Source organism: Sander vitreus, chromosome 9, assembly GCF_031162955.1.
Source record: "Sander vitreus isolate 19-12246 chromosome 9, sanVit1, whole genome shotgun sequence".
Classification (NCBI taxonomy): Eukaryota; Metazoa; Chordata; class Actinopteri; order Perciformes; family Percidae; genus Sander; species Sander vitreus.
Window position 1 is genome coordinate 31785929 of NC_135863.1, and position 23337 is coordinate 31809265.

The 23337-nt window shown below is 40.2% G+C and overlaps 2 protein-coding genes across 2 annotated transcripts; one reads left to right on the plus strand and one right to left on the minus strand.

Moving 5' to 3' along the window:
- Positions 1-3040: 3040 nt before the first annotated feature.
- spata18 (spermatogenesis associated 18) lies at positions 3041-11330 on the minus strand. The gene is made up of 12 exons (XM_078258211.1): positions 11189-11330; positions 8838-8943; positions 8621-8736; positions 7646-7764; positions 6822-6917; positions 6589-6723; positions 6265-6496; positions 5924-6082; positions 5632-5807; positions 4588-4711; positions 4403-4465; positions 3041-4097 (listed from the first exon to the last, which is right to left on the minus strand). The coding sequence occupies exons 1-12, from the start codon at positions 11273-11275 to the stop codon at positions 4041-4043; spliced, it is 1470 nt and encodes a 489-aa protein (XP_078114337.1). The 5' UTR covers positions 11276-11330; the 3' UTR covers positions 3041-4040.
- Positions 11331-12374: 1044 nt separating this feature from the next.
- sgcb (sarcoglycan, beta (dystrophin-associated glycoprotein)) lies at positions 12375-16921 on the plus strand. The gene is made up of 6 exons (XM_078259728.1): positions 12375-12438; positions 13185-13394; positions 13755-13940; positions 14035-14226; positions 15351-15482; positions 15678-16921. Exons 1-6 carry the CDS (start codon positions 12424-12426, stop codon positions 15876-15878), a joined length of 936 nt encoding a protein of 311 aa, XP_078115854.1. The 5' UTR covers positions 12375-12423; the 3' UTR covers positions 15879-16921.
- Positions 16922-23337: the final 6416 nt, after the last annotated feature.

Here is a 23337-nt window from a genome sequence, read left to right on the forward strand (position 1 = left end):
TAATATTCCCCCTCTGGTCTTGGTTGTGGGATCAGGGCTGGTACTCATCATGCTCAAGCTCCAGAAACTCAACTATTGCCAGCATTGAGCACATTAAGAACGTCCAGAGGAAACATCACACGCTCCAGCAGCGCTGTGAGTCAGGCTTCTGCCATCCAACTGGAAACCTCGGGTGCATTTACAGCTCTTGAGTCTGTTTAGGGTGAGCTCCAGCTACTGCTGTCTCTCCAGTTTGGGCCGTGGATTAAGATTTCACTTCGAGCACCTGCTGAAACCTGGTCCCTCCGGTCACAGAGAAACTGGTGGTTTCATCATTTGGCTACCAGAAGAAAATCTGGATTTAGAAGTGGGTTGCATGGGTTTCCTCCGGTTGCTCCGGTTTCCTCCCACCATAAAGACATGCATGCTAGGTAGACTACAATTGAAAATGATTATTGTGCATTGTCCACATAAATAAATAAAAATCTTGAAAAAAATCTTAACGCTCTCTCTCTGTCAGTGAGTGTGAGTGCCATGACTGCAGGAATGATGCTTTATTGCAGTGCTGCCCATAGAAGCGAGACAGAGTACAACCATTTTCAATCTTCTCTCTCATCTCTATCCATCCAGAGTCTGACCATAACACACCTGAGTAAATAATCCCCCTCCCACACCCACACACCCACACACCCACACACACACACACACACACACACACACACACACACACACACACACACACACACACACACACACACACACACACACACACACACACACACACACACACACACCATGGCTCACAGAAGGACAACTGAGCTGAGCCGGTTCTATCGTGGTAGCAGCAGGACCTGGCCTGTGTCCCAGGAGCCAGGACCTCTGAACCGTCAGACAAGATTACAAGAAGCTCATTGTGTGGGAATGTGATGAGGAGGCATGGTGGAAGTTTCCATGACATGGTTTTTTGCATATTCCACACGTTTCTTTTCCGAATAGATTCTCCAAGTCTCTCTGTAATGCTAATTCAAATGTTGACAAAGGATTGTTTAGAATTTTTGTGAGGATATACTTTAATTTTGGATGTGTGCCTCTGGAAAACATGGCATTGAAATAACGACATTGATATTGAAACAGTTTTGCCCTCCCTATGGGTAAATGCATAATATGATAACCAACGCAAGTCTTAGCATTGAGGATACTTTGTTCTTGATACAATCACAGTCCATGCTGCATCCTCTGATGTGGGATGGTTATCACCGCAGCGCAGACAAATAGTGTTCAGCTGAGCTTTTTCATAAGTAGATGAGTATAGTTTCCATCTAATCCATGAAACAAATTCACTTATTTTCTACTCAAAAGTTCTTTATAGCAGTAAAATAATTAAACCACAATTTACAGACTCCAGAAGTGGTAAGTGAGTGAACTTGTTAAAAGACTGTTCTGAAGGACTCCGAGGTCACGGAGGCCCGCTGCTAGAGCTCAGTTTCTGCTCTGCGGAGCAAATGCCTGATTTTATATTTTAGATGGTTTGAAGAGCCAGCAGAGCACTGGGCAAAGCCTGGAGACCTCATTAGATGGCTGAGAATACTAAAACAATCTATGAAGGCATCACGACTGTGATGTTGCTGCTGGGATTCCCTTAAGGAACTCATTCAAATGTACACATACTGGTGCAGTCACACACATGGTTGATGCACAATGTCTGAATGAGTTTGCTATTCACATATAAAAAAAATAAAAAGTCCTCTATCAAGATAAACTTTAGGCCAGAGATCTTCAGGCCTAAATTAATGAGGCCAGGGTCCTCAGAGTTACTGCAGGGGGGCCACCAAATTGGCCTAACATGAATCCAACATATTATTAGCAAATGTAAATCTGCCTATTTGTGATTTTTTTTTAGGCTTACTGGCCCATAGGTAATGTAGCCAACAAATATTATTTTAATAGCTTATATGCACTAAAAAGGTATGTATAAAGGCTTAAGGCTGCCCTACACATTATTGTAGACACAGTTTATTATGCAACTTGATTTTGTTGAACACCCCTGCTTTAGGCTTGTAGCATTTCTTTTTGGTGTAGAATCGTATTAACCTTTTGCACATAAATATATGTTATTTGAAAGTGTAAAGAAATAGCTCAAATGAATCAGATGTTTTTCTTTTTGGTTTTGCGTATGTGCTACCAGACGAGGTCTTCTTATATTTTTGATGTTTCATATATAGCGGCGTCGTGTAATACCATGTGGGATAGGCCAAATGTTTCAAAAATGAACTAACTCATCAAAAAGTTAAGTTGCTGGCTGTCCAACCACTGGAGTGTTTTTAACTCTTGGGCTCACTTTCATGATGGAGTAGTAGCACCATCTATTGTTAAAACAGGGTAGTAGTAATACTCTGATGTCAGAACATTTAAATTAGGGGAATTATTGAGCCTACTGTGGCAAAACAACAGGAATCCTTTGAGAGCCCAAAATACAAGAGTTATAAATGTGTCCCTGCATGCGTTCAGTTCTAATTGGTCTAATTGCATTGCCATGCCAATCCAACATCGGATACAGTACATGTCTTTACACTATAATTTGGCAGATTGTTATGGTTTCATTTTTTTGGTAAGTGAAGCAGCTATTCTAAACAGTGTTTCAAAGAAGAATTCATAATTAAAAAAAAGAACCTGTGCACCGCTGCCTGGATTCCTTTGTTTGCCAGACATGTGCCATGAGCCATGTGGAAAGATTGTTTGTTCGAATGATCTTTTAAAGCCTGTACAGTTGTGAGTAGTAAACTCACATCTCCTTTGTTCATTTGTTTAATTTATGTGTTGATTGACCACTGTCTAATTGTAGTATTTCTTTATCCCTTCATGCAGCACACAAACATGAATGCAATGAATCAAAATCACCTTGAAGGATAAGAAAATAAAATAGCACTGGTGTTGCATCAAACCCTGCCTTCTCCCTGCTCTTATTCATCACTCCATATCACTTGACGTCTTCTGACCGAGACTCGGTTTGCTCACCAAACCCTCAATCCACCCGAACCATTTCACATCACCCTACAGTTCCTTCAAAAGGTTTGCCATTTATTCTTTAAAAAGGAATGATAAAAGGCACAGTCCACAAATATATTCATCACACAACACAAATCATTGCAGTAAATTCAAGCCATTAAAGAGCAAATGAAAGTACAGTACTATTGCATATGATTATATAAGTGGTGATATACAGTAAGTTGTAAATAAATAGAATTGTCATATGGAATGCATACAGACATTTCTGCAAAATGAACTAGCTACTATAATGAAAGCTACTGGTCCTAATCTTGTACACAATAACTAACAAAAAAAACCTGATTAGAAATCTATATTTTAAACTTAAAAAGCAAAACCATTTCCAGTTATTCATGTCATAAACATCTTATGTTAAATGTTTTTAAACATGTCTTACTTTATCTTAAAGAAATGTCCATAGTATAAAACACCTGCAACACAAAATAAAATTAAGAAATACCAAAAAACACAGCAACCACTGACACTAAAAATCACAATGACCTATACAAGTCACTCAAGTACTGGAGGAGTTGAAGTTAGCACTGATCATTAGCACCATATTGTATGTCCTACAATAATGTCCTAAATACTACTGCTACATACACCTTTGGTTAAAAGTAAAGTGAGGAGTATAGGTTGAATATGTATCCTAAAGTGGACTGTGCAGGCCTTGATTTCCCCTGAAAAATGCACTTACGTTTCTGGTGATCACTAAAATACATAGTATTATGTATATAAGAGTAAACGTAGTAAACTAAGACAACTGTTAAGTTAGCTGCCAGACTATTTTAGTTTTTTCTATAATGTACTGACAGCTAGTTACTGTAAACGTCCCATTAATCTGCCCTCCAACCATGTAAACTCAGAGCAGCCTTTGGCTGGTACAGTATCTAAGGATCACTTTGCTTTATTTGGTGGAAGCATACAGATACAAATCCATCAAACTTTATTTTACTGACTTGGTACAAATGAAGTACAGGTGTAAATTATTTTTCCATTGACAGAGAGGCCAGAGTTCACAGGTGGCTAGCTCTGAGACGTTGAGGAGACAGGCTTCTTTTGCTGATAAATGCCTAAAAAAAAGATAATAATGCTGATTATATTTACAACTATTGAGTCAAATTAAAAGAAAACAAATCCAAAGCTTAGATTTTGATATACATACCTTAAGGCCATGGGTGTGCATGCTTGTTGTTTAGTGGAAGGAGTTATACATCTGAATTTAAAATGAATCTTGAATTCTTGTAATCTTGTAAAATTGTGTGAGTAACTGAGCAATGTTGAAGCCAACAAAAGGATGCAATCAGCCTGAACAAAGCCCCAAATGATGCATATCTTTCTGTGTTTGATTGCACTGTCAAATGTTATAGAGACTTACAAGATTGCGAGTTGGGCTGAGAGAGCGAGAGCGTACAGGGCTGGTACTCCTGCTTCGACTCCACTGCAAAAACAGACAAAACCCCGGCAAACACATGAGCCTATCCATGTACTTTCATGCTCTTACATTATTCTCTGGAGCACAACTAAATGAATGATATGTTTGGAGTATTATACAGTCAGTACCGTAGCACCCCTTCGAGTCACAGCCTCGCCCTTTACTACCACAACATCTCCCTCCATCAAGGCCGGCCACACATGGTACATCACCAGAGGAGCAGTGAACTCCGAGTCATAGCTGCGACGATACCTGTCGGAGAGAGACGCAGGGGAACAGAGTGAGGGAGAGCTGTGAGTATTTGTGTGTAAGGGTGACATCTACTGGTAGAGACAGCAAAAAACCTTTGAACCGCAGTTCATAGGCTCATGGCTTACAATGATTGGGCCTCAGTCACCAATATCTTCCTAAGTTTTCTCTTAAATATGTTCTTAAGAAAGTCTCTAAGAAAAGTCTACGTCTGATTCATGACGTGTTCTTAAACAGCAGAATTGTTACCTAAGAACAAATCCCAAATAAGAAAACATTGGTGAATGCCAGAATCTTTGTAAAAACCGCGTAAGTGGGGTTGAAGAACACATTTGTTCTTAAGAACGTTTGGTGAATGAGGTAGCCTGGATGCCAGCCGAACTTAGCCTCGCCCACAACATTCGAGGTCGGGACTAGAATCTGAGTATGACCATGTCAGGCTATGAATGAGGCCCAGTGTTTGGAAATGTGGCATGATATGTCAACTTGAGCACTACAGCTTTACTCTCTGAAACCTCCTGTGACTTCTTTTGATTGTGAAGCTTAATTTACTTCATTAACTTGCTTGCTTTTATGTGTATCCGTGTTAGTATGGATACGCTTGGATTTATTGTTTATTTTATCTCTGTACAACACTTAACATGTATTTATTTGCTTTGCTGTTTTTAATGTTTTTAGCTTCTGGTTCAGTGTGGAAGGTGTACCTTGTTTTCAATTGTGGTGTGGAATCTTTCTGTATTTGTTGCTGTTAATATTTTATGCTTGTCATGGACCTTAATGTGATCTGATGTCTGCTGAAGATCAAATTTCCTTGGAGATAACAAAGTTAAAGATGAAGTTGAGAGCAACATTTCTGTTAAAGAACAAACTTTGGGCAGCCATGATTCAGAATTTTTAGACACAGAACTGTACAAAGGACCGACCTGCTGTCGTTGTAAAGTTCTCCATCGCTGGCAAAGGCCAAGTCAAGCGGGGGGTCCAATGTCTGCATGGCAAACGCCACCCTGCATGTATCCCTGATCAAGGCACTGATGAGGACAAAGTCCACTTCCGGCGGGAAAGAGATCCGAGGGTTCACGTTCATGGCATTGATCACATCCTGGGGAGATGAAGAAAAAAAAACACAGACGGATGCCCTGCCCTTTTCAGTATCACACTACAATAACTTGTTCATTAATGCTTCAGAGGACACATGAGAGGAGTGTTTAGTCCTACATTGACGCTGGCCTGAATGTCATAAAGGTCCAGGTTTCTGACGATGTAGTCCACAGCTGCATCCTCCAGACTTTCTATCCCAAAGTGGGAAGGGGACAACGTCTTTCTCACACGCAGCTTGAACTGACGGTAAGCCAGTTTTGCTGTCTTAAAGGATTCCTGAGACGTGACAACATGACAAAAACATTTTATAGTCAATTGCTCCATATACCAGCCAATCCCTATACATCCCGGAATAAATCAAGCAACTATAGGCGGTCCAAATAGATATGACTCATTTTCCCTGCATGCACTTATGCTCTGCTTGTCTCTACAGGCGGCTCTAGAATAATTAGTCATACCACGACAGCAATGAAGATTATTTTCTGGACCATTTCTAAGTCAGCAATGTGGCGTCGAAGCAAGGTCTGGGCCTCAAGCCGCTCCACAGCATACAGGTCGCTGAAGTGCGATACGAGGCGTGCGTAGCGGGACGTGTTGGTGAGCTGAGCTCTGGTGGGCGACTCACTCCTCATGGGGCTGGAAGAGCAACTGTGCCTCAGCGAGGGGCTTGGAGAACGACTTTTCACCAACCTGAGAGAGACGGTGAGAGAAACAGCATCACTTGAGACTAGTTCTATGTAGTGGTGTCTGTGTATGCATACACTATTTACATGTGGGTATACCTTTCCTGCAGCATGACCTTCTCTGTGCTCAGGTAGGACACTTCATCTCTCAGCAGGCGAATCTGCCGCTCATTGTCATCAAGAGCCTCCAGCTTTCTCTTATAAATCTCCACCTGCTCATGTGCGGATCGCAAACTGAAACACAGACACGCTTCACATCAACAGAGGAGCACACACTGTATGTTGCATTTGAAAACTAATATATCACGGCAGTATTTTAGTGTATCACCTACTCTGCTTTCAGTTCCAGTATTTCATCTTCAGTGGCCAGCAGAGTGGTTGCTGATTTGTTCTTCGTCTCATCCAGTTCATTCTGAGTCTCGACCAATCTGATAAAATAAAAAATCAGAAAAGAAAAATATGTCGCACATCTATAACGTGAGACACGTGCGTTGGAGGGGGGCGAGTAGGTAAAAAGGTACAAAGAAACTCCCGCACACTGTCGCTGTCTAAGTTGGAAGACCAGCCGCAGGCAAAATTGCCTGAGGATGATCTTGTACCGAAATGTTGCCAACTATTACATTTATTTTTGCAAGTTAGACAGCGTGCGGGAGTCCCATCCATCCATCCATCTTCGTCTGCTTATCCGGTATCGGGTCGCGGGGGTAGCAGCTCCAGCAGGGGACCCCAAACTTTCCTTTCCCAAGCCACATTAACCAGCTCCGACTGGGGGATCCCGAGGCGTTCCCAGGCCAGGTTAGAGATATAATCCCTCCACCTAGTCCTGGGTCTTCCCCGAGGCCTCCTCCCAGCTGGACGTGCCTGGAACACCTCCCTAGGGAGGCGCCTAGAGGGCATCCTTACCAGATGCCCGAACCACCTCAACTGGCTCATTGCGACGCAAAGGAGCAGTGTGCGGGAGTTTCTTTGCTAAATAAAAAATCAGAAAATGTAATAGTAATAGTTCATTTCGGTACATGTAATTCAATTATATACATCCCCTTGTCCATGGACTTCCAAATACAGCTAAACATGGGCCATGCAAGTTAGGGTAGGGAACTCTGGTCAGCTGCAGTCCATTGCTCTACTTCTACGGTCTCATGTCTCTCAGACTCACTCTGCTCTGATAGAGTCCAACTGCCGGAGAGTGGAGCACAGCTGAGTGTCCTTCATCTGCAGCTCACTGTCATGGGAGGCAGAGAGCTCCCTGATCTTTCTGTCCTTTTCCGCTGAATCCTGATAATAACAAATGATGATACAGTACAAATCATATACAGTGACCACATCACCAGATGGCCAAAATAGAGGGAAATGATTTGAATTGGTTAAAAACATTTTTGATGTATTTTCTGTTTATGTCGCAGCGTTACATTTTGGCTGCGTTCACACAGCAAGTCTTAGTGCTTAATTCGGATTTTTTGCTCAGATCCGATTTTTTTGTTTGGCTGTTCACGTAACCTTTTAAAATGTGGCCTATATCAGATTCCAGTGTGAACTGTTTGCGGGTTTCGAACTGACCCACATTCGCAAAATAACAATAACAATGACATCAGACGCAGCACGCTGTTGCTCTAAAGTTAGGGAGGTCATGGAGGAAGTCAGCATTTTCGCTTTTATTTCAAAAATGTTTGTGTAATGGCAGCCGTGACATTAATGAGCGTACACTAATGAGGTCTAACACCTCCCTCTGCCTCCATTGACTTGCTCCATCACTGTTCTCCATGTTGTAGGCCTAGTCAAGTTTTTAATGTTACTGTCTGTGTCTAGGGCTGACTCCCGCCAGCGCATAATTGTGACAAATGTCGATGTAGATTTACGTAAAAATCCACCTTGGTTGTTCACAGTGCGGCCGCATTGAAAAAAATCAGACCTGGGTCTGATTCAGGACCACATATGGAAGTGGTCTAAATCTGATTTGAAAAAATCTGATCTGGGCAAGATTTGAGTGTTCACACTACTTCTGAAGAAGTCTGACCTGGTCACTTGACCCCAAAAAAATCATATTTGGGCCACTTTTGCCTGCAGTCTGAACGTAGCCTTTGTAGCCAGTGAGATATTCTGTGCTATTAAGCCAAGTAACAATTGATGTCACCTGGATGAGCTGCAGACTGGTGTCATCAGTGACCGAGGACTTCGCCATTGAGAAACAGGTTCCAAGCCACGGCAGCAGGCGCGTTTTGAGAGTATCCACTCCAGCATAGTGTCCACCTGAGTTGTGAGTGTATGTGGAATAGCTCATGAGTGATTATAACCTGGTTAACACTTTTGTAAATGAAAACAAAATCCTATACTGCAAATGCAAAGCTTACCTTCAGCAGCTGTGTGGTTGAGGATGGCGAACAGTTGTCCCTGGATCTTGGCAGTTAGTTCAATCAGCTCACAACATTTATTTAGATTCTGGTCACAGGATATAACCTGGGAGGGTAAATATGACAAACAATAGTCTATTAACAAGACAACCCTTTGCAGTGTACAGCCAAAGACAAATTAATTCCAGACATAAAGTGACAGGGAGATGACTGTGACCATTCAGTCAGTCAAATTTGTATATTAAAAACCATAGGGCATTTGAAATCATAAAATGTTACATGCTGTATTATATAGGCTTGCTCTTTTCTGATTTACTGTCTATATATTTTCTGTTATAGATAAATATATAAGGCTTACGTGTTTAGTGTCCCAAATTATTTTCCAAAAACTGAGTGTACTAAATGATGAGGGTCTTTTTGAGACAGGTTAAGGTTAGGGTTAGGGTTAAGGTTAGGGTAGCACAGGTGGTTTAGCAGGTTCATATTTAATTAAGGACATTGTATGGGGAATTTAGGACACTAAACTGCACGTATACTGATATATAATGCATAAATAGTGGAATCTGTAGGAGCCAAATATGTTGTTTAGAGCAGAGATCTTCAACAGGGGGTCCAGGACCCCTAGGGGGTCCTCAGAGTTACTGCAGGGGGGCCTCCAAATGAATGTTAATGTTTTGAAAGACTTTCCAAAAATAAAATTATTTGAAAAATGACATGATTTATAAAATGATACCAACAACTAATATTTTAATAGCTTAGTATTCCATGCACTAAAAGGGTATGTCTAAAGGCTTTAGGCTCAGTTTAATATGCAACTTAATTTTATATAATATACGTAGTAGGGGGTCCCTGCTCCCTCTCTCTGTCAGTTAAAGGGTGTTTGGTATAAAAATCCTTGAAGAGGTTTAGAGTAATCAGACATTGGGTGTTGTTTATTGTGTGTACATTGGGTGTCGCTGTGCTGCTACCTAGGGCAAAGTTATAAAAGGTAGGCCCACCTCTTTGGTAGGACTGTTTTCGGCAGGTGTTTGGGAAGCCCAAAGGGGTTTTAGACTTGAGCGCTGTGGCGCTAAACCGGGCTTACGTGCAGTTTAGTGTCCCAAATTATTTTCCAAAAACTGAGTGTCCCAAGTGATGAGGGTCTTATTTGAGACAGGTTAAGGTTAGGGGTAGGGTTAGGGTAGCACAGGTGGTTTAGCAGGTTCATAATTAATTAACCCTTGTGTTGTCCTCGGGTCAAATTTGACACATTTTCAAAGTATTTTCTATCAGAAATAAGGGTTTCTTTCAACCAAATTGCCCAAAGATAACATGGATGTCTTAGCAGGTAAAATTAATGATTACTTTCATTGAATTTCAATTTGAATTTATTAACCATGAACAAAAAAGAAAAAGAAAAAGTTGAAATAAATGACAATGTAAAACAATGTAAAAATTGAAAATGTTTAAAAAAAAAATGTCAAAAGTGTCAAAAAAAATAAACGTGGGACACTAAACTGCAGTATACCGCTAAACCGTTTAAGTGACGTGCTGTTTTACAGTGTATGGTTTTACCGCTGAAAACTGAAAAATCAACATTTTCATGCTGCACGGTGAAAGCAAATACTCGTTTTGTTATTCTGCAAAAAAAGGAACAGCCTGCAGATTCTTGAACGTTACACACAGCGAGGTAACATCAGAGCAGCGCCTGTGTAGCTTACAGTAACGGTAGAAAACGTTGGAGAAGCAACAGGTATCCATGTTGCTAGCTCCGTTCATTTGCAACTTTTTTGCATTTATAGATAGTATATAACCTTTGAAGTTGAGACATATCACTTCCGGTCGCTCTGCAACGCGCTGTTGCAGTTTAAGCTGCACCGGAAGTAACAGGACATGAACCATCTTAAAAGTAAGTACAAGCTCTTTGGTATAGTCCAACTGTAGCCATGGCGACTGGCGTCCATAGCAACCAAACTCAACCGGGAAATCAATGTCTTCGAAAACAAATGCATTCCTTTGCTGTATTGTTTGAAATGATTTCATGCATCATCCAAACCACTGTGCTTCAACTGTGTTATCCATAATTAAAACAATAATAGGTAAAAAAAAAAATCTTCATTTTACATAGTGGGGGAAAAAAATCAGCAGTTGACAGTAAACAAAGCCATTAATAATGTCTAGAGGACAAGGGTAACGTAATATATGTAACGTTACAACGCTTTGACTCAAACTTCTTCAAGTGTACACAAATGTAACAGTGACTCACTAATTCTTGAAATAACCACCGTGGAACAGATAGCGAGGCTGGCCGAGGGCACTGATGAAGTGCTTGGGTCAGATTTAGGTCTGTCATTAGTTATTGATGAACTTACATGGTAGTCTTTTTGCCAGCTCTCAAGCTTGTCCTGTAAGACGCTGAAGGAAGATGTATTGGTCAGTCTCCTTAACGTGTCGGCCATGTCCGCCCACAATAACTACTCGGAGGTTTAAAATGCCCAAAGAGGAGGACAACAGTCGCCGGGGGTGTAACGTTAGGCTAATCTCTGTGCAGTAAAAAATCCTGCTTTCTCCACCTACGACACAGCTGCCAAGCACCGCCTCAGTTGTGGTTACCAAATGAGGAGCCGAGCCTACAACCTAACCACAGTTAGCTAGTGTTTTGAAAAATAACTCGCGGTGGCTGACAATCCCCTGCAGGGTTATGTCCTTCTGTCCCGTGAAGTAAACACGATTGTAATGTCATACTGTCAAACGACACCAAAGGCCCGCAGAGTAAACCACGTGGCACAGTACCGCATATGAGTGGCTGTGTTGGATAAAATCCGATTATAATACAGTAGCCATACTAAATTGAATTACAGGTGCAGAGAGTATTGTCAGATTATTAGCACCATAGGTTGACCTAGCTACTCTAGTTGTTATTGTTGTTAATAAACTGATCCTGATTGATCGATCAGTTATTGCGTTTTTTTCTTTCGTTGACCTTGTAAAGTGCCTTTGAATACATTTTAAAGGGCTAGATAAAATAAATGGACTATTATTATTATTTTATTACTATTACAATAATGATACTGATACAATTTCAACAAAATTACTCAATGGTTAGATCTAACAGCGAAATTATAAAAAGGATGAGGCAAATTATAACAGGCTAGAAAAATTAAATCATGGACGTAATACTTTGCACTAATTCTGAAACCGTTCCTGTTTAATAATTGTGATACTTTATTTATTTATTTATTTATTTTTACCAAATACTGCTTAGAATTTATTTTAAATTGATAAAGAGAGCTTGAGGATGAGAATAAGTCTTTACCTATGGAAAATATGAATAGACATGTTTTTTCTATTTTAAGATCCTTCTGTCATGGGCTGGTTAAACTTGGAATGGACCATCTTTTATCGTCACAGAAACGTCCCTTTTTTCTAATGCGTTCAGTGCAAATAAAAATGCCCTAGGTTTGTTCTCGTTCATATTAACATAACATTTTGCTTCATATGTAAATATCGTCCTTTCAATAACTCACAACATAACCATATTTTCGCCTTCGTCGATGAAAAGTGGTATGCCCCCTGTCACTCTGGAACCAGGAGAGGGAGGGTCAACATGGCGTCTGAACAGGTCCGTTATTTTCAGTATTTGTTGCCTTTCTTGCATTTTACTCAGTTTGTTTTGCTCAGGTGTTTGCTAAGAACGCAATTATATATGTTCCCGAGTAACCTGAAGTAATAAATAGTAGTACTGGGTTTTGTTGTCGGCTCTACGTGCAATAAATACCAGTCTCCGCTTCGTTATTATAGCTAGCTAGCGTTAAATGGAAATACAATGCTGTTATTGTAACGTTAGCGTATCTGCTGTTAAACAGCATGGTAATTTTACTAATATAAATGGCGTAGAAGCTGCATGATGAGACAGTCGAGTGTGTTTCTATTTTGCTAAACTGAGTGCAGTTTATTTTTAGTTCTGGCCACAGACAGGCAGTCGCGGGGCATTTAACTGAGATGCATTCCATCGCAAACCCAAGTAGTAGGAGCTAAAACCTAAAGTTAAATATAGCTATGAACAGTAAATATACATTTGTGCAAAATTGAGACTATTTCATACACAGAGACATCCATGTTTTACAACTCTGAGTTAGAAAAGCATGAAAACAACATATCACACTGTGATTTTGAGGTATGAAAGTAAGGGTTGGAATTTTATTTTGAATTCCAGTCTTAGTATAAAGCTAAGTATGTACGGAAATTGTTATTTTTGGCGTGGGATTTTATGATTTAAAATGAATTACTGATTCCTTATGGACCTCCTTACTGCAAAAAAATATATAGATTTTAGTGGCATGCCTCACAGATTGTTTTGTCTTCCAGGAGAGTTCCAATGGGCCCGTGAAGAAGTCCATGCGAGAAAAGGCTATAGAAAGACGTTGTATCAACAAGGAACACAACAGTAACTTCAAAGCAGGCTATGTACCCATAGAAGAAGAACGTCTTCATAAGACAGGGCTGAGAGGACGCAAGGGAAACATGGCTGTTTGCATCGTTATCCTCCTCTTCCTCCTCGCCTTAATTAACCTTATTGTGAGTACTACAAATGTACTTGTCCAATGGATTCTCTTGTTAACGCTTGATAAAGGATGGTCAAGAGTTGACACAGAGTCATTGATCATTATGTGTTGTTGCATGAATCATGGTCTTTTACAATCTGTAAAATAAGATAAGATAGACTTTATTAATCCCACACAGGGAAAATTCCTGTGCTACAGCAGCTCAAAAGAAGAAAATGTACACACATCAGAATAACACAAATACACATTAAGTAGACATAGGAGAAACAATATACATAAAGTATAAGAAATAGAACAAATATAATTAGTTCTAATAATAAAACAAACATATTTACACAATAAACACCCTCTCCACATCTCCACTGTCCCTCAGATCACTCTGGTAATATGGACAGTGATTAGAATCGGTCCGAATGGGTGCGACAGCATGGAGTTCCATGAGACTGGCCTACTGCGTTTCAAACAGAAGGCGGACATGGGCATCGTTCACCCACTGCACAAGAGCACAGTAGGAGGCCGCAAGGACCAGGACCTAGTCCTTGTCGGCAACAATAATCCGGTGAGAAACACAGAGCATTTTGAAAACGTATAAAATGACACAATGTGTGCCCACTTTTAGAACTCTTCTTTTATTTTGATGTATGTTGTTCCAGGTTGTGTTCCAGCAAGGCACCACTAAGCTGAGTGTCGAAAAGGACAAGACCTCAGTCGTCAGTGATGTTGGCATATCCTTCACAGACCCTCGCACACAGACCACATTCTTCAGCACAGACTTTGAAAACCATGAGTTCCATTTGCCAAAAGGAGTCAAAGTTCTCAGTGTTAAAAAGGCTTCCACAGAAAGGGTGTGTATAATGCTACGCTAACGCTGCGGAGGAGGTTTCTGGCTAGTCCACACAGCATTCTGGGATGGGAAAAAAAACGTGTTCTGGTTTATTGGCATAGCTTCAAACCAATCACAATCGCCTTGGGCTATGGTTAACCGTAGTCCTCATGAATCCTCCGTAGTGTAAAATGCCAACACAAAGAAAGAGGAAGGTAACGGACATCCGGCCGAAAAGAGCGTGCTCCGGTGGAATTTCCAGCAGCACCGGAGCAATCCCAGAAGTGGAATGCTAATAACGGCTGATAGCTAAATAACAAACAAGTGATAATAACACGTTAATGTGTTAGTGTTTCACAACCTGTGCACAAAGTAGTATCAGCACACAATAACCCATAATGGTTAAGTGGAATTTTGCAAATGAATTAATAAAGCATTAAAAAAAGTCCAAAGGAACACACTGAACTTCATCAGTGTAGAATGGTGGAAGTTTAGACTCAGATAGAATTTAGTTTTTTAACATGGCAATGACTGAATGTACACAGAAATGCTGGAGTATCTTCAGAATAAGTATCTGCATGTCCCTAAGTGGCCCAACCAAAGACCAAATTGCAAATGTGAATATCCAGAGAGCAGTGAAGTGTGCAGTTCACCGTTGCTGACAGAGTCTGAGAGAATCTGAATGAAAAGCAGGTGTGCAAAGCTGATAAACTGCCTACATATCCAAGAAGACTCAAAGCTGTATTCCCTAAAAAAGGTGCTATGAAATAAAGGCCTGAATATGAATATAGAGAAACTGTTTTAGCTCTGCATCTTTAATAAGTGTGGAAAAATAATTTATTGAAATAAGAGTTTCAGTAGTAAAGCTAATTAAGGACCGAAACGGGCATTACCCTTTATATTAATATAGTTTCATGTATATGCATCCCTGTTCAAGATAATTCTTGTTGCGTTTCATGTTGGCTACTGCTAGTCATGCTAATTAGGCCTACGGTGTTAGCGTCCACCTGGGCAGAGCCTGTGTTTAATGTTACAACATGTAATGTCCCTTTTTCCCCTCATCATTTCCCATTTGTAAGCTTGTTGTATTGTTGCATTCACGTTTCATTTGTAAGCGTTTACAAATTGCATGTCTCTTGATTTTAGATCACCAGTAGTGCATCATCTGACCTGAACATTAAAGGGGACAGCAAGGCCATCATTCGTGGAAACGAGGGCGTCAACATCATGGGCCGGACTGTAGAGTTCAAAATGGGTGGAGGCATCGAACTCAGGGCTGTAAGTATGGAGTGTAGCAACATGTCCTGTTAACATGACTTGATGTGTGACACTGGGATTGAGGAGTGCATGTTTTCCCCATAACGTGTCCTTTAAAATAAAGGTTGTTCTAAACTCTTGCACGAATACAGTTTATAGCTGATGTAGATGAATATGTGAGGATGCACGGGTTATTTTGGGATTTTTTCTTTGCAGGAGAACAGCATTGTCCTTAACGGATCAGTCATGTTCAATGCTACACGCATCCCTAATTCCGCAGGTGATGTGTATTTTGATGATGGCATGGAGAGGTACAAGCTCTGCATGTGTGCAGATGGGACTCTGTTTCGTGTGCAGGTGAAATATGCCAACATGGGCTGCCAGACTTCAGACAACCCATGTGGAAAAGCTCACTAGGAGACTTTTCCACAAAGTCTGCTTTTACATCTCACTACAGTCTGTCGGCACTGTCAGATTACAAATTTGCATATATAGAAACTTCTATAAGACATTCATCATGACTTGCACATAACAATACCTCTGCCATACACCCAACAAATTCTGTATTCCTCATTTTGTTTGCCAAACAGGAATTGTGTTACAGATTATTGCCACTTGGCCAAAGATACGAACATACTTGTAAGTTCTGAATTATTTTATTGTTCTGCAGGTGTGCCAACTTTATAAATGTGTAATGTCATTTCAGTACATAACACTCCCAGATTTAACATCATAGTGTGGTTTACACTGCCCATCAATAGGAATTAGAAGCTACAGTATTTACTTTTTGCCTTACCGTCCAGTGTAACTAATATGCAACCCTTGTAGACGGGTTGCATAAGATTTTTGTGCTCATGTGTTTGTTTCTGGCAGCTTTGTTTGATACTTTCTTTATTATATTCACCTCTGACAAGTTGAGACACTACATGATTATAATGATTTACTTAATATTACATTTGGGATGAACTGAAAAGCATAAGATATGTTTTAAGCCATCAAGTAATGCTTAAGTAGAGTAGGTCTCTTTTTTTGGATTGTCTATATGCACGTGCCAATGGATTTACAAGGGATGATATAGAATATAATATATATGTAATACTCTAATGTTGTTGCAAATCCTTTTTTACAGCAAAAATAATACAATATTGAAAATCAGAAGGAGAAGTTATGCCTCAGATTAATGCAAAGCTCTTTAAATGTTGATGAATGTCAGGAAAGTTTAAAGCCTACATTAAGTGTTCTGAATTTTGTGCAATGTAGTATAAAATATTTGACTTTCATTTTGCTTTGGGTTGTTTTGTCTGTTTTATAACAGGGCTGATGTTGAAATGTCAAAGTATTTGTTTCTCAGAGCATTACAGGCCTGATGTTGAAGTGTTTTTGATCTGCTAAATTAATTTTTGTTTCCAGAATTTCAATGCTCTGTTTGTTTTAATAAAGAAACATGTTGCTATGTGAAACTTCTTATCATTTGTTTTTAGGAAACGTTGTAAAAGTCTTTACATGGTCATTTAAAACCATAAAAGATCATACTGTTTTATTATCTAATGGAATGTGCAGCTATGGCATGGTTCTCCTTGCCATAAATCATAGTAATCGGTCATACATAAAGAGGAAAACAATCACAATAAGACATTAACCAGACAAGTAAATGATTGAATGAATCACAGAATGGCATCTTAAGGGTGGGTGCGTGTTAAGCTCAACTCAGCAAAATACTCTTCAGACTTTGATCAGAACTGCCGGAGACTGTCAAAGTTAATACACTAGGTGTGAAAAGACAGTCACCAGTTTTCCTGTCAGCTTGGCAAAGAGTGGACGCAAAGGTGAGTTTGATAATTTGTACTTAATTTGCTGTTTGTATTATTGTACATCATGCACCTCTTTTACTTTTAAGATAATATGTTATTGTGATGAGTAATATAATTTTAGCGTTTGGTCTTAGAGCATTGGATTTAGTGATTTTTAGTATATGATTATACAACTGTCTGTCTTTCATACAACATATCCTATTAGTAAAAATATCTTATTTTTACTCTTTGAGTGAATTTCTGAACTGTCATTCATTATGATCTATCTGTACTCTCAGCACAGGTGTGTATAATGCTAATAATGTCTGATAGATATAACAAAAAGGTAATTCTAAGAAGTTATTATGTTAATGTTTCACAACCTGTGCACAAAGTACAACCCATAAATAGTATAACCCATAATGGTGAAGTGACATTTTGCAAATGAATAAATAAAGCATAAAACAAAGTCCAAAGGAACACCCTGAACTTCATCAGTGTAAAATGGAGGAAGTACTACTTGCTTACTACTCAGGTAGAAATATAGTTTTCAACATGGCAATGACTGAACGTACACAGACATTCTCGAGTATATTCAGAATAAGTATCTGAGTGGCCCAACAGAGGTGCTGAGATGACATCTCTTAATTTAAGTTAATATGTTACTATGATGAGTGATATACGTTTTGCATTTGGATTTATTGATTTTTACTATTTGAGTGAATCTCTGAACTGTCATTCACGATCTATCTGTTCTGTCAGGACAGGTTGTGATGGCAGTGGTACAGGGGCCGTCCCTGGCTGCTGTGCTGCTCCTCGTCTCCTCTGGCCTCCATTGCTCCTCTCTCCGTCCTCCCTGTCCAGAGTCCTGCAGCTGTCAGAAAGCTCCCCTGTTGAACTGTTCCTCCTCTGGCCTTTCCTTGGTGCCGCAACACATCCAAGACTCCGTCACTGAGCTAGACTTGTCCCATAACCTCCTTGACACTGTAACGCTCAACCGGCCACATCATAACCTCAGGAGTGTATTGCTGGGAAACAACAGTATCACACACTTGTCCCTCTGCATTGAGAGAAACCTTGGAAGCCGTTATGTCAGAGGTAGACCTCTACGTCGTTTCAGACTTTCAAGAAGACAAGAATGTGTATCTTGGGCCCCCACCCTGCAGCTACTATCTGTTGAGAGGAATCAGCTAGAGCAACTCCCACAGGGTGAGTCAGTGTAATATGGTAATACACCCATATATAAAACACTGTCACAGCACATGAACAGCAGTACTCAGGCTGAATTTCCACTGTTAAAGTTTAATTGTAAGATTAGATCACTATTTGCATTTGCATGCTGTAGTTGGTCAAGGTGGAGCTAATTTAATTGCTTTATGAATGGCTGCGTAGTTTAATCTATAACAGTGTCATATTTTATATATATATCATATGTTTTGTATGCAAAATCTTAGTCTGAAATCGCTGTTCAACAGATATAGTGAAATAAAAAAAGAAATTTCCCTCAGAAATGTAAGGGAATATGATTATAAAGTAACACAGTAATGGAAATACTCAAGTACTTAAGTTACTTACCAACAGATGTACTGTATGAAAAACTGTAGAATTGAATAATCCTACACATAACACACAAAACTCACACAATCTTAAACCATTAGCCACTAACATTAATGGAATTGCCATTACATACTTTAATTGTGTTCAGTAGTGTTCACAACAGTGCGTAGTATCTTATAATGACTTATAGACCACACCCAACAAGTTCAAAGTCTAAATAGTTACAAGAAATGTCTATTGTCAATGATTGTTGATAAGTTCTACAGTCAACACTATCCACACCTTTAATTGCCCTCTGGAGTGTCGTTGAGAAATGTCCATGAGTCAGACCTGAAAGGTAAGGCCACCTCGTAGGCATATGGTTTACCAAATTCCGCCTAAAAAGGGGGTTTAGGGTCTACTAATTTGTCCGTATGGTAAAATAAGTGTGTGCTGTGTGCGTTGCTGTTATTGTCATACAGTGTATATTCATTTGATTCTCGCATATAAACAAACCCCATCATTGACATCCTTTATTTTTTGTACTTTGCTCCATTTAGAAATGATTAAACCTCCCAAGATAATGACACTACACCCTTCAGCCAGTCAGTTTTTATTGACATTCCAGTGGCTTTAAAGAAAGGTGTAAACATGCAGTACAACTTTTTTTGGGGTGGCAGTAGCTCAGGGTTAGTCAGTAGGGAGTTGGGTTGTGAACCAGAGTGTTGTTGGTTCAAGTCCCCATACGGACCAAAGTATGGTGGTGGACTTGTAGCTGAAGAGGTGCCAGTTCACCTCCTGGGCATTGCCAAGGTGCTCTTGAGCAAGGCCCCCCCCTACTCTGACATCTCTCTATTAGTGCATGTATAGGTACTGAGCATGGGTGTGTAATTCAGGCCTGTTTGTAATGTGTGTAATAACAACAGAGTGAAAACATTGTAATTTCCCCTTGCGGGATTAATAAAGTATAAATTATTATTATTATTTTAAGTTCCCCCCCTGAATCTTGTTATTTCATGGAATTGCTGCTGCCGAATTGAACATATGTGTGTTTCAAAGAAATGCATTCACTCTGGTTCCTTTTAAAGGCATGTGTGGACAGCCCATTTACTTAGCAAGAGCTGTGTTGACAGTCATACACTTCTTTCCTGTTTGGTATTCAGCTCACAGCACCCTCAGTGCCTCTCTAATGAAGCACATACCCACAGTGCCTTACTTCAGCCCAGCCCAGTCTCAGGGAGATTGTCTCAGGCTAGTGAAAAGGAGGAGAAAGCAAGGAATGAGCACCACAGAAAGATCCATAGCCCTTAGTTAGTCATATTGTTAAGTGGGTTCACAGTGAAAATAAGCCAGAAGAATTTGGGTTCATGTTCTAGGGAAGGGGTGTTCATTGATTCAGACATTTTACACTATTCACTATCTAGAAGTCCAGAAAGTGAGAGAAGAGAGAGAAGTCTGTAGTTGATCTTATTTTATTTCAGCATTACTGCAAACAAATCACCTTCATAGTTAAAATAATGTGACTGTTGGTATCATAGAAAACCTCTTTGCTCCCTTCAGAAGCCACCCCATCATCGTTATTGTTGAGTTTCAATTACAGCTCTTGTTTTCTGTCATCCAGGGCTGGAAGGTAGTGAGTCCGTACAGGTTCTGCAGCTCTCCTTCAACAGGATCTCAACTCTACGACCAGGGGAGCTTAGCCACCTTCGACAGCTAAAAGAGCTACACCTACGACATAACCTCATCACAAGTCTCCATCCACAGATGTTCCAGGATTTAGCCCAGCTCCGGGTAACACAGATTTAAAAAAAATCTAATTTATTGAAACATGCACAAAGTATTCACAAAGTACTCCAACATTAAACTCGGTGATCCCACAATTTTTTTTGTTCATGGGTAATTTTCAGAAAAGTATTTTCCTATTAAAATATAATATAGCTTTTAATTAGAAAACTTGTCATTTAATTATTTTAGCAATCGCATTAAATGTGTCAAATTATACTGTATGTCCAAATTGTGCCCCCTTCACAGGTCCTTGATCTGAGCTTCAACATGTTGACCAGCCTCCATCCTCTGATTTACCTTTCTCTGCGTAACATTGGGGCGGATGTTAGGCTGGGCGGAAACAGGTGGCAGTGTGATTGCAGTATGCGCAGTCTAAGAAGGTGGCTGGCCTATGACAGTAGCAGAGGCCTGCAGTCCTGGAGCATGGTGTGTGCTTCCCCCTCCATCCTCTCAGGCAGAGACCTGCTACAGTTGGAGGAGGATGACCTGAACTGTTTTGGTACTGAAAAAGGGCCAGAGCTTCACCAAGATGTGACCGTCTATAGTGGCTCTGAGATACTGCTGTCTTGCTCTACACAAGGTAACAGCCAAAAAGGGGTAAATTACAGAGATTAGGGCTGTCAAAATGAATGCGATAATAACGAGTTGACACAAATTCCTTTTAATGCCAATACTTTTTTGACGCACGATTAACACACACACGTTCTGTGATTTGGGCCTCTGTCCTCTTCGTAGTTTGGGAAATCAGGAAACGATGCAGCAGTAATAATGTGGATGGCTAGCAGAAACAAACCTCTGTGAGCAGAAATGGATAAATAGTCTTTTGAATGGCAAGTTCATTTTCAAAGCCCTTCCAGATGGTTCTCTCGACAAGACTAAAGTTATTTGCGTGTACTGTCGATGTGAACTGAGTTACCACCGAAGTACGTCAAGTCTCAAATACCACTTGCTGGCCATGCATACGGCTGATGCAGAGAACCATTCTCCCCCTCGCCACTGGGTAGTTTTTTGAGCATACAGTACCTTTGGGTTATTCTGGAGAATATTCTTGTCATTGTTATGGATTGTTGCAGTAATAATAAACATTTGCATAAAGCAAGCATATTTGTCCACTTCCATGTTGAAAAGTGCATTAAAAACTTGACAAAGTACATTTACAATAGATAAAAAAAGGTGCGATTAATTTGCGATCTATTGCGAGTCAACTATGGACAATCGTGCAATTAATTGCGATTAAATATTTTAATCAATTGACAGCCCTAGTGTGTATATATATATATATATATATATATATATATATATATATATATATATATGTAACTTGCATATATAACTTACATGTATAACAATGCAAGTCAGTCTAACTGCATGTTAATGTCTTTGTTGTAGATTCAGTGTGGTGGATGCCCAGTGGTCAAGCATCTGTGAGCCAACCTCAGGATGGTCTGCTCATCAGTGACATCACAGAGAGAGACACAGGACTTTATGTGTGCGTGTCAAAAGAACACAACGTTTTGTCTGTTTTTAGCCTTCAAATCAGTAAAATAGGAGGTGCAAGAAGAAAAACTAGAAGTTTACCCAGAACCAGCCGACAAATAATCCCACAAGACACCCCAAATAGGATAGGTCAAGAAAGGAATCAGAGAGCTACACAGCCTAACTTGACTCTGGCTGTGTGTTTGTCTGTTTTCATCACGTTTCTGGTAGCCTTTATCCTAGGAGTCCTAGCAAGACCTTGTATTGATGTACTTTGGAGAAGGGTCACCAAGAAGAAAAGATCTTCTGCAACCAACTCTGTCTCATCTGTAGAACAAAGACATTATGAGAATGAGGCCTACTACAATGATGAGGAACCAGAACATGTGGGAACTCACAGGGAAAGGAGAGTCACATTTAGCACTGTAGAAGACGGCAATGTACAATATTATGATACCATACCCAATCTGGAAAGCAACAATAATGATGCAGTGATTGAATGTGAAGCATCTGAGGCTGAGAAGGATACAAATACAGCTGGATATTCAGGAAGGGAAAACAGTTCACGACGTGGTAGTCTAGAGACGAACCAGAGAGATGGCAGGGACCTGTCAGGTGGCATTGAAGCAGGCCGCACACAGAAAATAGAGTTTGAAACCATCCCAGACCCTGTTGAGCTGGATAGGAGAAGATTGTCTTCATGCTCAGATTCTTCACTATCTGATAAAATATTTAATGAAGACAAAATGACCCGAGGAGACCACTTAACACCCAAGTCTCGTCAGCTGGCAGAGGACTCGGTTCAGCAGAGAGCTGATGCCTCAACAGCTAAAAAAGTAGAGGGCACAAGAGAATTTCCTGGATTTTCTTCAGATTGCTCACCACATGTAAATAACACCAACCTAACATACTGTGATCTGGGGCAGGAGAATGAAGAACAGTTTGAATTTAGCGATTCTGTTCAAAGCACATCCTCACGGTCCAGCAGTGTGTGTGGTTCTTTTAAGGATTCAAAATTCATTGTGGCACCCACTACTGATAAGCAGAAGACTGATGATATGTCCAGCTCTAGCTCATTTGTCAGTAAGGATGAGGTTACACAATACATTGTGAACTCAGACCAAGAGGAGGAGGATATAGAAAGGAACCACAATAAACCTGAGGTCACAAAGACTTGCCTCAAACAGGATGCTAGTTTTGAACAGGAGATTGACCCTATCAGGCCTCCAGTCCAATATAACCAGGGTGACTACAGATATGACACACAAAAGCCTACAGTGAGACCTGAG